Here is a 14281-nt window from a genome sequence, read left to right on the forward strand (position 1 = left end):
GGAAGGATCCTGTTTTAAAATCCAACCTGTTAGTCTGTGTCTTTTTAATGGCGGATTGAGACCACTGATGTGGAGCGTTATCAATGAGGGTGTTTGTTGATTCCTGTTATTTTGTTGTTATGGTGTGGGCTTTTCCTTCTCTTTGGATTTGCTGCTCTTGAGATTATTTATTTCTATGTTTTCTTTTCAGGTTGAAGTTTTCTTTCTAGCACCTTCTGTAGAGTTGGTTAGGTACACTGCTTAAATGTAGTTTTATCATGGAATGTATTGTTTTCTCCAGCTATTATATTTGAAAGTTTTGCTGGGTACAGTAGTCTACATTTCTCTTAAGTCTGTATTTCTGCCTTTTAGAGTCTCCATTGAGAAGTCCAGTGTTATTATCATAAGTCTGCATTTATATATTATTTGGTCTTTTTCCCTTGCAGCTTTTAATATTCTTTTTTGTTCTGTACATCAGTGTGTTAATTATTATGTGTCAAGGGGAATTTCTTTCCTGGTATAGTTTATCTGGTCTTTTCCTGTAAGCTTCTTGTATCTTGATAGATGCCTGTTTCTTAAGGTTAGGGAAATTTTCTTCTATGATTTTGTTGAAAATACTTTCTGGGCCTTTGAACTGGGTTTCTTCTCCTTCCCTATTTCTTTTTTTCTTTTCTTTTGAGCTGGGGATTGAACCCAGGGCCTTGAGCTTGCTAGGCAAGCGCTCTACCACTGAGCTAAATCCCCAGCCCCCTATTTCTATTATTCATAAATTTGGTCTTTTTACAGTGTCCAAGATTTCCTGGATATTTTGTGCCTGGATTTTTTTAGATTCAACATTTTCTTGGACTGAGGGAAGACAGGCGCTGTAAATGGTGTGCTACAGGGTTGGGGATGAGAATGGAGAATTTGAAATGGGGGACAGGAAGAAAAGTAAAGATTGCTAGGCCCCATTTTAAAAGACTGGTTGTAGAAATTCTACATATTCTAGGAACTGATATTTCCTTAATTATTTATGTAGCAATATGTTCTGATGTCTTTTTTTGTCTCTGATAGTGTTTATGAGAGACATTCTTAATTTTCCTTAGATGTTTTGCTCTGTTTCTTGTTGAAGAAATTTCTTCCTTCTTAAAGGTGATAGAGGTTGATAGATAGGAACTGATTGTCTTCTAGGAGTTTCAGTTTTATGTGTATGAATGTGTACATTATTATTTCCACATGAATAATTTTTAAAAGCCCTTTTACTACAGATGTATAAATGACAGCTCTGCCATATGCCATGTCATAAATAAATATTTTCTGAACATATTTGTGGATATGCTCTGGGTTCTCCAGGCACCACAGGCCAGTGAGTGGATCAGCCAGATGGCCCAGGGCCCTCCGAGGGATTGTGTTTCTTAACTAGGAAGGCATCTCTAGTTATAAATTGAGTTATCATGGGGTTAGTCTGTGCTCCAAGGACAGCATCAAAACCCCAGGTACTTCGCACCTTTTCCTCTTTGGGGAACCACTTGTTTCTGTGTTTCTTCCAAGTGTGGCTGTTTCAACCTCTGCATGTTACCACATCAAAAATGGAAACTAGTTTTCTGGGCTCTGATTATTTGCAGGCAAAGTGCATCTAAGCAATAGGCTTGCATGCAACCCACTATAGAGTAATGAGTTCTTAGGTTGGGAAGGGGTAGGGGGAGGCCTTTTCTTTTCTTTTCTTTCTTTTTTTCTTTTTTTTTTTTTTTTTTTTTGGCAGGTTACCTTGCAGACGCCTTCAGGGAAGGCAGGCTGAAATCTCACACTGTTTCTTTCCCTGGGTGATTTTCATCCTCTGCCTTCTGAACCCATGAGGCAGTTCAAGATGAACCTGTATGACCCAGGAAAATTCTGTGACAGCTTACTTTGTTTGTATTTTTTAAAGATGTCTTTTATTTTCAGAATTACATGTATAAGAGTGTGTTGGGGAGGTATATGTATATGTGAGTGCAGGTACTCTCTATCCAGAAGAGGGTGTGGCATCCCTGGAGCGGGAGTTACAGGAAGTTGGTGCATTCTTCCCTGGGAACTGAGCTCAGGTCCTCGGTAAGATTAGTACATGCTCTTAACACTGGGCAGTCTCTCCAGCCCCTTGTTTACATTCTGCCTTTCCCTTGGCACTCGGGTCTTTTGATTGCTTCTTTTGTTCTAGGCTTCTCAATATTTGCTCTCTTGGAGTCCGTCACACCTTTAGGATGAGGTTTTGTTCCTGTTTTCCTTCGGGCGAACATTTTGGTTGTGTTTTTTAGTGTGAGGGTGAATGAGTTTAGGGCGTTGTGCAGGTTACAGAAATGGAAGATGGCGGAATGTCTAACCATCACTTGTTTATGTTTTGTCCCCTCTGCCTGAAGGCTTATTGGAGACGGAAGCACTGCAAGGAAGAGATGAGGATGCAATAGCCAGTGCTGACTTCTCTAGCATGCTCTCCGAGGAGGAGAAGGAGGAGTTAAAGGCAGAATTAGTTCAGGTATGTTTAGCAATCTGCTATTTCTATCTTCTGTTTGACACAGGTCCCAGATGGCAATTATGTTGTCTTCCATGTAATAAAGTGTCATGAATGAACACATCACAGGATGATTCCTTTTTTTCCCCAAGGTGTTTTTGGAACCCTGGTTGTGTCTGCAGCAAAGTGGATGGCGGGGCTGTTTAGTCCACGATAATAATTAGTGTTAAGTATGTGTTTCTTGTTCTCCTTAGTATAGAGAAGTTGCGCAAATGTTAATCGCTTATGAATCAGATGGAATGTGTTTAAAACTGTGGGGCGGATCAGGTGTGGCTGTGCATGCTTGTTATCTTTGCATTCAGGAGGTAGGAAGCTGAAGAGTGGAGGTTAGCCAGGGATATGGAGTGAGTTCCAGGTTAGCTTAGGCTATTTAAGACCTTGTCTCAGAAACAAAACAAAACACAAAAAGAAAGAGAGAGAGAGAGAGAGAGAGAGAGAGAGAGAGAGAGAGAGAGAGAGAGAGAAGAAAGGAGGAAGGGAGGGAGGGAGGGAGAAACCATGGTATGGATGTAATCTCCTTTTTTAAAAGCAATTCTTCAAAATTTGTATTATTTTAATGAAAATATCAACCATGTGAGCAGCTGGTTTGGCTCTTTTGGAGAAGAACAAGGGTCTTGGGGTGGAGAGGTAAGCTACAATTAACTAGGGCTTAATTGGAGCATGTGTAGCTGCTGTAGGGACCCATTCTAGAGGAAAGGAGAATGCCAGTTTCATCCTAAGCACAGGTCTGTGCCAAGTCTTTTGCAAGTGGTAGCCTCTCACCTCTCGACTCACTGCTTAGAGATATCTCTTCCTTGGAGAGGGCTGGAGAAGGGCTCCTGGACCAGAGTGAAGCAGGAGGATAAGAGATAATGGTAGAAATCATCATTCCTTTCATATCCGGTTCACAGGGCAGGAAGCTCTTGTTCCCCATGAAAGCAAAGCTTTGCCTTCCTGTTGGCACCTTCCCACTGGCTCAGGCCAGCCTCAGGCCCTACCACAGCTGATGCACTATGATAGCTCACTGTCATAGTAAGGTCTTAGTTAATTGCAATAAATTGCTTTAAGTTTCATTCTGTAATTTTATTATTTACATTGTGTTTTGTTGAGGCAGAATCTTGCTACATAACCCAGACTGATGTGGGACCAACAATCCTTCCTAGCCTTCCAAGTTTGGTTATACCAATGTTTACCAGTACACCCTGCTATCCATTTTCATTTTATTTTTATCGACACATGTTCACACCACGTGTCTATAGGGTACAGTGTGATATATCCATACATGAGAATAGTATGTGGCAGCCAAAAAAAGATGCATCATGCATGTATCTGTTGCTTCACACATCTAGCTCTTCTTTGTGATGAGATCATTCAGTCTCCTAGTTAGTTTGAAACGTATAATCAATATTATCACCCTACTGTGCAGTGGAGCCTCAGAACTTACTCTTATCTAAAATAATCTTGTATCCTTTGACCATTTTCTCCTCTCTTCCCTCTTTTCCTCTCCAGCCTCCAGTAAATACTAGTTTACTCTGTTTCTATGGGATTTTTTTTTTTTTTTATCAAATATAGACGAAGTTGCTTAGTATTTGTTTTTGTGTGTCTGCCCTTAAATTAATTTCATTTTAATTTATTATTGTCAGAGAAAAAGTAAGCATTGGTTTTAGCTGGATGCTCCCTGAATGCCCAGCAACATTCTCAGAATTCCCTGTCTTCTTGGTCACAGCATTATGCATCCAGCAAGTTCTGTTTCTGATTCTTTTGAAGTCAGAATCCTGATGGTAACACCAGACCCTTTTGTAACTATGTTCAGGTTTCTGAGATTCATGACTCCATCTCTCACAGTGTACTGGCCTTTAATGCTTTCTGTTTATTTCTGGGTGCTTCAGAGATAAAGACTCAGCAAGGGTCAAAGTTAGCATCATGTCTTCCAGAGACAATTGTGCAGGGTTTGTACCCCAGACAGTGAAAAGACAGTCACATGTATCTTTGATATTTTCCCTCACCCATTTCCACTTCTCCCTCGCTATCCCCACATTGGCCTTAACCTTTTCCCAAGTCAGCTTTCCTTCTCTCCTCTTGCACAGAATGTCCTGCCTATGCACAGCCCTGTGGGGCCTTGTCATGGCAGACACATTCCAATTTTATCAGCAGTACTAGGATCTAGTTGCCACAAGAACACACAGAGATCACCCTCAGTAGTCTCAGCACTTTCAAAAAAGCTCAGCCCCTAGCCGGGCGGTAGTGGCACACTCCTTTAATCCCAGCACTCGGGAGGTAGAGCCAGGCGGGTCTCCGTGAGTTTGAGGCCAGCCTGGACTACAAAGCAAGTTCCAAGAAAGGCGCAAAGCTACAAAGAAAAACCCTGATTCGAAAAACCAAAATAACTCAGCCCTCTACAGATAGTCTACTAGGTCAAAAGTAGCTCTTCTCTGCATCTGGAAGGTCTTACTGGGTTTCTTAGGCATGGAATATAAAGACTCCTCAGAGGCCAGCAGATAGCTCGGCGGGTAAAGGTGCCTGTAGCCAAGCTTGATGACTTTAGTTAGATCCCTGAGACTCACATGGTGGAAGGAGAGATCAAGTCCCATAAGTTGTCCTGCAACCTTTACATGTGCGTCATGGTATGTGTGTGCCCTCTTCATTCATAAATAAATTAAATCTTTAAAATTTTTTTTTAAAGTTTCCTCAGAGACCACCAGTCTTTTGGAGATCCACTTTTGTGTCGGGCAAAGTGCAGTCATGTGGCAAAGCAAGACCTCTGTGTATAAGGATTGCTTATCTCGGACTGCTTGTCCCAAGAGTCTTGTGTCTGCCAGATACCCAGACACTGGTTCACTCCTCTTCAGGGTTCCCTCATAGCTTCCCATTGCCTTCCATCAGCTTAGACCTCCTGCCCTACCCCCCACCACTTTGTTATTACTGTCCCTGTGAGGCTGTCCTCAGAAAGTCTAAGTCCATCCGTCCCCACAGCCGACACGTCTTGAATACTATTACTTGACCTGTAGTTTCTTTTCTTGTGTTATACTTGGATTCTTAAAATTTCCTGGACATGAAACCAATATCACTCCTGTTCTGGTGCAGTAGTTTGTGCATAGGTGTTGAATGACTGTTTATAATTAGCTTCAGTTGTTTTGCAGCTTAATCAAAAATCTGTGTTGGTAATGCCCACCATGGGGTATGTGAAGTTATGGACCTTATCACTGTACCACAAAGTACTGTTTCATTTCTGCTATTGTTAGGTCCTATTGTCAGCTGCCTAGGGGCTTCGAATATCTAATTATCTCTTTCTTCAGATAAACGTAATAATTCTTGCTGTCATCCTCTTGAAAATTATCATGGTCCAGCCTCAATAATCTTCTTCCCAGGGGCCCAGAAGAGAAGCTATGAACGGCAAGAATGATTTTCAGGAAATGAATCTAAGTACACCGAGCTCTTAGTCCGTCTACTTTATTCCTCTGGGATAAAATCCTATCTACACAGCTACAGTTCGGTTCTCATACCTAGCTCCTATCTTGCCTGATTTGTCTACATTTATCTGCCGTCCCCTCTAAGTTCTATCTTAATTCTCTCATCTTAGTTCTGCCCATCTTGGTCTTTCTCATCTCGTTCTTACCCACCTGGCTCTTCCTCATCTTCCATCTCATTCTTCTAGTTCTCCAGTCAAACACCTCCTCAGTCTCTGAGGTTTACAGTTATACACCCATGCAATAGCAGTGCTGTAGCTAAAGCAAGGCTTGAATTCTTACAGGGTCATAAAGGCAGACAAGAGATTTCCTCAGGCAGTGACCATCAGGCTTTCTTTTACAACCCAAAAAGGAGGAGGTCAACTAAGCTAAAATTGGTTAATATATCAGAAAAAGGGAATTTATGTGCTCAAATGACATTCCCAGAGGTGGTTAGGTAAATGTTAGGAGTCTATAATGTTATAAATATCACTAAGGCTGTATAAGAAAGGAGGGTCTGAGCTTAAGTTACCTTAATTCAGGAGGTTATTTGGCCTTGCATGCTTGATAGGTGTTTCAGGTACAATACACCGTTATGAGTTCTTGGAGGCATACATAGCATACAAGGAAATCATTGCAGGAATCAGCTAATAGATATACAAAAGCTACAATATCACCAAGACTTCTTAAGCCGTGGCTTGACCTTCGGAAAAGTCCTTGGCCTTTCCAAGTAGCAGCTTTCATGACAGTTACTGAATTCCATTCCGTTTTCCTGCGGCTTGCTGCATCATTCCTGTCCCTCTTGCTTCCTGTAAGCTTCATTTGATGCACAGTATTCTGTAACCTGCCTGACTTCGGAAAGATGGACGTGTTGGCACTGCCACTGTCAATCTGTGGTTATGTAACAATTCGGTACTGCCAATGTCCCTAGATAAAACGATTCGAGAAAAACAGGTCTTAATAGGAGTGGGAAAAATTGCAGCCAGCGTGATCAATAGGCAGAGCCTATTGTGAGGCTCCTTCCTGTCTTCTCGTTTCTTCCTCATTGGGTGGAAGGTCCACAACACACATTGCCCCAGGCTATATAGATGGAAAAGACTGGCTTGGCCTTGGGCCTTTTGTCAGCAATATATAAAGGTTCCATTCCTTCACCTCTTTGCTAGTGCTTGTTTTCTTGACAACCATATTTAAATAATCAGCTAAAGTGTCTAAGCCTGGCCATAAATATTTCTCACATGGAGATTGTCAAAAACTCAGATAACCCTAAATCGGGTGTTCCAGGCTAGCCAACATTATGTAGTGAGACCCTGTCTCAAATAGATAAGTAATATTTAAAAAAGAAATCAAAGAACCAACTTCCTATTTGTAATGAAGAAATCATTTTGATCTGAGGGAAAGAATATTCTAAATGCTTCGGTCAGTGTGAGTTACCTGCACTTCATCTCACTTTAGATCTGATGTGGCTGATGATATGCTCACAATGCAGGCTTTACATATCACCTGCAGCAGAATGTCTGCAGGTCCTTGTTAGATATTAGAAGATGTCTGGCCTTACTTGATACTTCTGAATCTCAGAGCAATAAAAGTGGAGGCGCGTACCTGGGACTCTGCATTTTACAGATGCTCGCAGGGTTTTTATGAACCACGGTGAAATCACTGCTATAATTGAACCTCCAAGCGTCAGGACTGGTTTATTTGGGTTCATAGGTTCGGAAGTTTTGACCCATAGTCACTTGGCCATGTTGCTGCAGGCAACATTGATGCTATGATAGCATATTGCACTATGGTGGGAGTGTGTGGCAGAGAAGATTGTTCACATCATGGTTGACAAGAAGCAAAAAAAAAATAAAAAAATAAGGCAGTGGAAGAAACCAGCATCCCCAACATCATCTATGAGTGTCCGCCAAACTCCCTTCCACTAGGTTATACTTCTCAAAATTTCTGTTACCTCCCAAGCTGAGAACCATGCATTTGACACATGGGCCTTTGGGGCATGCTCCAGATCCAAGCCATAGAGGTTACAGGAGATAAGTAGGTCACCTCAAATTTCTAGCATTTTTGTGAGGAGGGTCAGATTTGTATTAAGAATTCTAATGGAAACTGATTCTGTTTACTTTCTCCTCTCCTTCATAACACGTCAGTAATTCGATATATCTATACAGCTCCATGTGCATCAGGCTGAACTATCCAGATATGTCAGCGCCTTTCTCCTTCCCTACATCGGTAATTTAGTTCCGCAAGTTACAATTTTTCCCAGGATTTTCATCACACAGTAGAAACTACCGAAACACCCCATGTATCCATCCCACCCCAAGAAAGAAGCAGACTCCCAGCAATTTCAGTCACTCAAAGTGAGGGAAGCAGGAGGGCTCTAGCTATCCAAAGAGTAGAGGAAGATGCCACACCCAAGCACTGTCTGTGGGGAAAGAACCAGAGATATCCATATTAGGCAGCTGATGAAATCCAGGAAGACACTTTGACAAAAATAAAAAGAAGAGGAATATGATGTGATAATAAAGAACAGAGAAATGTGATTTTTAAAATAACACAGTGTTCTCCTGTGACAGGGAGACTAAAGCATGTACCCTCAGGTAGGCTAAGGGTCCTTCTTTTGCAGCTATCTGCCTACGCATGCACATGGAACACGTCATCATTAAGAAAAAGACACACTTCGGCTGATTATGAATACATATGGAATGTGTGATTCAGTCTCTCTTCTGGAAATTTTTCCAAGAACATATAAAAACATTCTGCGAACATAAAGAAATGCCTACCATTAAGCTGTCAGAACATTTTCCTGATATTAAAAACCCTAAGATACTGCTCTTTCATAGTGTGCTATTTAAGATGGGTCTCATCTGCTTGTGCCTTTTTTCCCTGGTTATCTGTGTTGTGAGGCTTCACATCAGGGAAGCAGTTCAGAGAACATGTTTATCATGTGTGAGGCTGTGGGTTCAATCCTCACCGTGGCCAAAATAGAAGAAAAATCACAACCTGATTCCTACTGTTCAGCACTGGGGAAGTCTTCCTTGTACCACAGAAAAGACTCCTTGTTTCAAAGGCAGTCACTGTTCTTCAGCAGCTTGTTCCCTGGTGACCCAAGGAGCGTGTTTGCAGAGAGTGTTTGCCTGGCAGAATGACCCACAGGATGTGGTCAGAAATAAAGTGATACTTTGAATGGAAATGAGACATAGCTCCCTATTTAAAAAAAAAAAAAAACAAAAAACTCAGATGTAAGACGAATTGCTAAATGGTCTTACAGAGCCACATATTGGGGTGAAAACTGAGAGATCAGAGAAGCAGAAAGAAGCCAGCCACGTTCTTACCGCTAGGAAATCCCCAGCCAAAGAGAGAGCTACTTCCTGTATACTCATGCCTTATATACCTTTTTGTGCCCTGCCATCTCACACCTTCTCTCTGCCTAGCTACATCACATCCTCTTTTTGCCCAGCTCTGTTACTCCTGACTGTCTGTACAGACTTCCAGACCTCTAAGGTTATCTAGTGCTAGGAATTAAAGGCATGTGCCACCACACCTATCTCTGTTCCCAGTGTGGCCTTGAACTCACAGAGATCCCGATGAATCTCTGCCTCCGGGGTGCTAGGATTAAAGGCGTGTGCTACCACTGCCTGACCTTTTGGTTTAATATAGTGGCTTGCTTTTCCCTCTGATCCTCAGATTAGTTTTATTGGGGTGCACAAATAAAATATCACCACACTCAGAACACTCAGGAAACTAGAAGACTTCTGTTACCTCTGTACACGTGGAGGACTGAGGGTGTCCTCACGATGGTTTTAGTTGACTTGTTGCAGAGAAGCTCAAACAGTTGTGCTTCCAGGAAGCAGAGATGGGAAATTAAGCATTCATACCAGAGCGATCCACATAGCTGTCATATGAAGTACGACACACAGTTAAATCAGACTTCAGGAAGTTTAAATTTGTTTTTATAGGAGATTGCAGTACCCCAGACTCTGAGTATTTTATGCAGTTCCTTAGCCAGAAATTAACTTGCAAAGACAGTTTCATGGTGATCTATTTGTACGGAGCATGGCGGGAAGAAGAAATGTGTCCTCCATACAAAGCATTGGAGGTCGCCTGTGATCGTGGTTTTTATTTGTATTAGCTAAATCTGAATGCTCCTTAACAACTGGCAGACCTCACCATAGAGGAGGGGTGCTCTTCAGTGAAAAGGGAAGGAGCCATTGCCAATACAGCAACCATGGGTCAGTCACAAACAACTGTGCTAAGTGAACGAAGCCAAACAAAACAAGTACATGAGGTCTGACAGAATTATACAGCATTCTTCAAACTGCAAACTCAGCTTGAATGAAAAAAGGAATCTTAGTAGTTGCCTAGTGAGGCAAGAGTTAGGGGGCCAGGGAAGAATTAGGGAGAGAAAATTACAGAGAATGGCTAGGGGGTAATGTATATTCTTCAGGTGCCAGCGATAGTATGGCTGCATGGATACATATGTGTACACATATGTATGTGCATGTACATAGACACATAGATGACACAGATGTATATCTGTGTAATATATATGCTTATAAATTGCATATTTAAGATACATGCCATTTATTGTGTGTCAGCTCCACGTCAATATATTGCTAAAGAGAACCCAAATTACTTCCTCACATGGATTCTCACCTCCCTTGTTCCTCCTTTTTTTATGGCACGAGATTGGAAAAAGCATTATATCAGCCAAATTTATTCCTATTCTAACAGATACACGTGGCTGCCAAGAATAAGCAAACATTAACTAGTAGCACATGAAAAGAAGTTGTTTTGTTACAAATGTGGGCATTACAAAATCAATCTTTTCTTTAAAAAAAAAAAAAAAAGTTAAGTACTGGGCCAGTGAGATGGCTCCAGCACAAAGGGAACTTGCTGCAAAGTGACAGCCAGACCCCAGCTCCCAGGACCCACACGGTAGGAGAGAACCGCTCCTACAAATTGTCTTCTGACTCCGCATACGAGCCTTGGCATGATTACACTCACACGCATATAAAAAAATATACCTATTTTTGTGTAGACTTACAGGTGATTTTTATTTTCTTGCCTATCTCGGTGCCCAATCTGAACCATTTAGAAGGGAAACAGTACTCCGGGAATCACTAAACCTAAGCATCATGTATCCAGTTTCAGTTTCCGGAGAGTGGACTGTCATTTGCATAGTTAAGTTTGGGCTCCACTAGCAGGAGCCGGGTCCTCCACCAAAGCATCTTCTGTGATGTCTCACCCCGCCATTTTTTCTCCCACCTGTAGCTAGAAGACGAAATTACAACGCTGCGACAAGTTTTGTCGGCCAAAGAAAGACACCTGGTTGAGATCAAACAGAAACTTGGCATGAACCTGATGAACGAGTTGAAGCAGAACTTCAGCCGAAGCTGGCATGACATGCAGACCACCACTGCGTGAGTAGATCGGCAGGGCTTCCGGAAGTCCCGCCACTCTGCTGGGCTTCCTCTGGGGTCTGACCTGCAAGGTGGATTTGCTGTTTGTAGATAGGAAGAAGGTGTTTTCTTTGGGAGCAAAGTAAAGAGATAGGAGTGATAAGTATACTGCTTGTAAAGCCAACTAAAAAGGAACTTCCTGCAATTAGCCTGTGTTGATTAAACTCCTAATTCCAGGATCTCAGGATGTGGCCCAGCTGGTAGAGTGCTTGCCTAAACACAGAAAAGCCCGGGTTTGTTTTCTAACACGGTATGAAGGTGTAATGGGCTTTCTTTCTCTCCTAGCACCTGGAAGGTAGAGGTCAGAGGATCAGAAATTCAAGGTCATTCTCAGCTACATACCAAGTCAGACACTGGCCTGTGAGAAACCAGACCCTACCTCAAAAACCAAACAACCAACTCAAGCTCTAATTCCACATAAACTGATTTTTGTTTCATTTATAAACTTTATTATCAAAATTTTGCAGAAGAAAACCACACCAAAATGAACCCAAAGTCTGTGCATCTCAGTGAACTTCTATGCAGTTAGAATGGTCATTTGAAAAGGAAGCTATGTGCCAGGGATTGTATGCTTTCACTATTAGATCTGTCTTTATCCACCTATCCAACATCAAAACCAAACATTCCATGAGACTTAGAACCAGAAAAGCAAGTAGCTTTACATCCTCTTTTGTAACTCATGTCCATCACCCACATTCAGTCATTTTTTATGTCCTAACATTTAGCCTTCTGGGCGGTGGTGGTGCACACCTTTAATCCCAGCACTCAGGAGGCTGAGGCAGGCAGATCTCTGTGAGTTTGAGGCCAGCCTAGGCTACAGAGTGAGTTCCAGGCTGGAACAGAGAAACCCTGTTACAAAAAACAAAACAAAATTTAGCCTTCCTTGGTTTTTTCCTACATGTTATGAAACCCCCCCCCTCCACATACACACATTTGGTTTTGGGTAGATTATGCATATGAGGCAGATCATGAGTATTTTTATTTCAGAGATAGTGTGACCTCAATATTATACATTCTAGGTCCATCCATTTTCCTACAAATTTTGTGATTATATTTTCTTTTGAGCTAAATAATATTCTACTATATCTATATCTAATTTATAACTGTCTGTCCACTGAAAATTCACTATGTGTATACATGTAAATATATGTATATACCCACTCTATATACAGGCATATTATATATGCATACACACATATATGTGTATATATATATATATATATATATACAAGTATGTATGTGTGTATATACGTTTACATGCACATACACACATATATATTTATAATACATGTATGTGCATATATACATATAAACATGTATATACATAGTGGATTTTCATTATTCATTTATCTGTTGGTGGACACTTAGGTTGATTCCAACTCTTTGCTATAGTAAATAAAGCAGCAATAAACATGGGGGTACACATATCTTTGTGGTAGGCTATGGTATTCTCTGGATATGTCCAGGAGTGAGATAGCTGAGTCATATGATAGTTCTAGTTTTAATATTTGGAAATTCTCAAAACTGATTTCCACAATGGCTCTATTAATTAGTACCCCACCAGGACTGAATCAGATCCTTGTCTCTTCGCATCCTTTCCAACATTTGCTATCAGATTTATTGATGTTAGGCATTCTGCCTGGAGTAGGTTGGTATCTCATGTCTTCTGGGAATGAATGGGCAGAGCTTCCCAGGAAACTGGGTGCTGCCTCTTTTCCCTCAGGCGTCTCTTTCTGATCCTGTAACCTTGGTGATTGTCAGTTATCATGGGGTGGAAGGGCCAGGAAACTTGGCATCGGGATGGGATCGTAGTAAAGTTGGAGCTGTCTGGTAGTCCCTCTGGCAACCTCTCACATCCAGCCAGCTGCAGCGAGCCCACCTGAAAGGACTCCTGGCATTCAGGCATCTTTGGCTGGCATCAGGGCAGGGCTATGTTTTAAAGTTAGCTGTTTCCTGGAACAAGGGGTGTGTAGGCCTCAGACAGAGTTCACCACTGCCAATTTCCTGTTCTGTTCGAGATGAGTGTCCTTCATCCGTGCACAACATAGAAGTGATGATAAACAGATGGGCATGTGGTAAAGTGCTAGAGCGTATGGCTAAAAGTCTGTGCACCTTTAGGGGCCAATGAAATTGTCTCCTAAGGACGCTTATTTAATCTCAGCACTCGGCAGACAGAGGCAGCCTGGTTTCAGAGTGAGTTGCAGGACAGGCTCCAAAGCTACACAGAGAAACTCTATCTTGAAAAAACAAAACAAAACAAAACAAAACAAACCACCACCACCAACAACAACAAAAAAAACCCCAGAAAACAAAAAACGAATTCTTTTGCCTTTGAGTTATGCATTTCTTTTCTGCTTAATTCATTAATATGTAAAGATATTGTCTTCACATATGTCTAATACCTACATGAGAATCTTTGCAGTTCTTTGCCCCCGGGCTTAGTACTTGGTAATAAGAAGTACCACCAATGATTGACAGCAATTATTTCCATTTCTGTAAGATGCAAATTTCACCTGCTAGTTCTTAAGCACCAATGTCTAAGGCCTTTGTGTGTTGTGGAAGATGCCCTTTGTATGAGGAGCATTACCTAAAAGAGCCTGAGGCTTCCCAGCCTAGCTGCCTTCGATTCCGTGTGGTTGTTTCTCTTCTCCTGCGACGTGGCTCATCTGCCCTCCAGGTTTCTATGTGCACACGCCCAGCGCTTCATCTAGCTAGGATGTATCCTAGAGGAAGACAGCATGGAGTCAGGGGTCTTTGAAGCTCCTCTCCAGAGGTTAGCTGACCAACCTTCGTCGGATGATGAGAGCTGCAAAAAATGGGTATACACCACACACTTGTGCGCATCAACTTAAAATAAGTTCTGCAACAACACCATATGAATGACCTCCACAAAAGGACAG

At 41.8% G+C, this 14281-nt stretch overlaps 1 protein-coding gene across 1 annotated transcript in view; it reads left to right on the forward strand.

The window, feature by feature from the left end:
• Window positions 1-14281, forward strand: part of Tpd52l1 (TPD52 like 1) — a 105488-nt gene that overhangs the window by 68135 nt on the left and 23072 nt on the right. Inside the window, exons 2-3 of the mRNA XM_036168840.1 lie at window positions 2352-2467; window positions 11194-11342. Coding sequence (XP_036024733.1) covers window positions 2352-2467; window positions 11194-11342 — 265 coding nt within the window. The remainder of the gene's footprint in view (window positions 1-2351; window positions 2468-11193; window positions 11343-14281) is intronic.

Source organism: Onychomys torridus, chromosome 19 (assembly GCF_903995425.1).
Source record: "Onychomys torridus chromosome 19, mOncTor1.1, whole genome shotgun sequence".
NCBI lineage: Eukaryota > Metazoa > Chordata > Mammalia > Rodentia > Cricetidae > Onychomys > Onychomys torridus.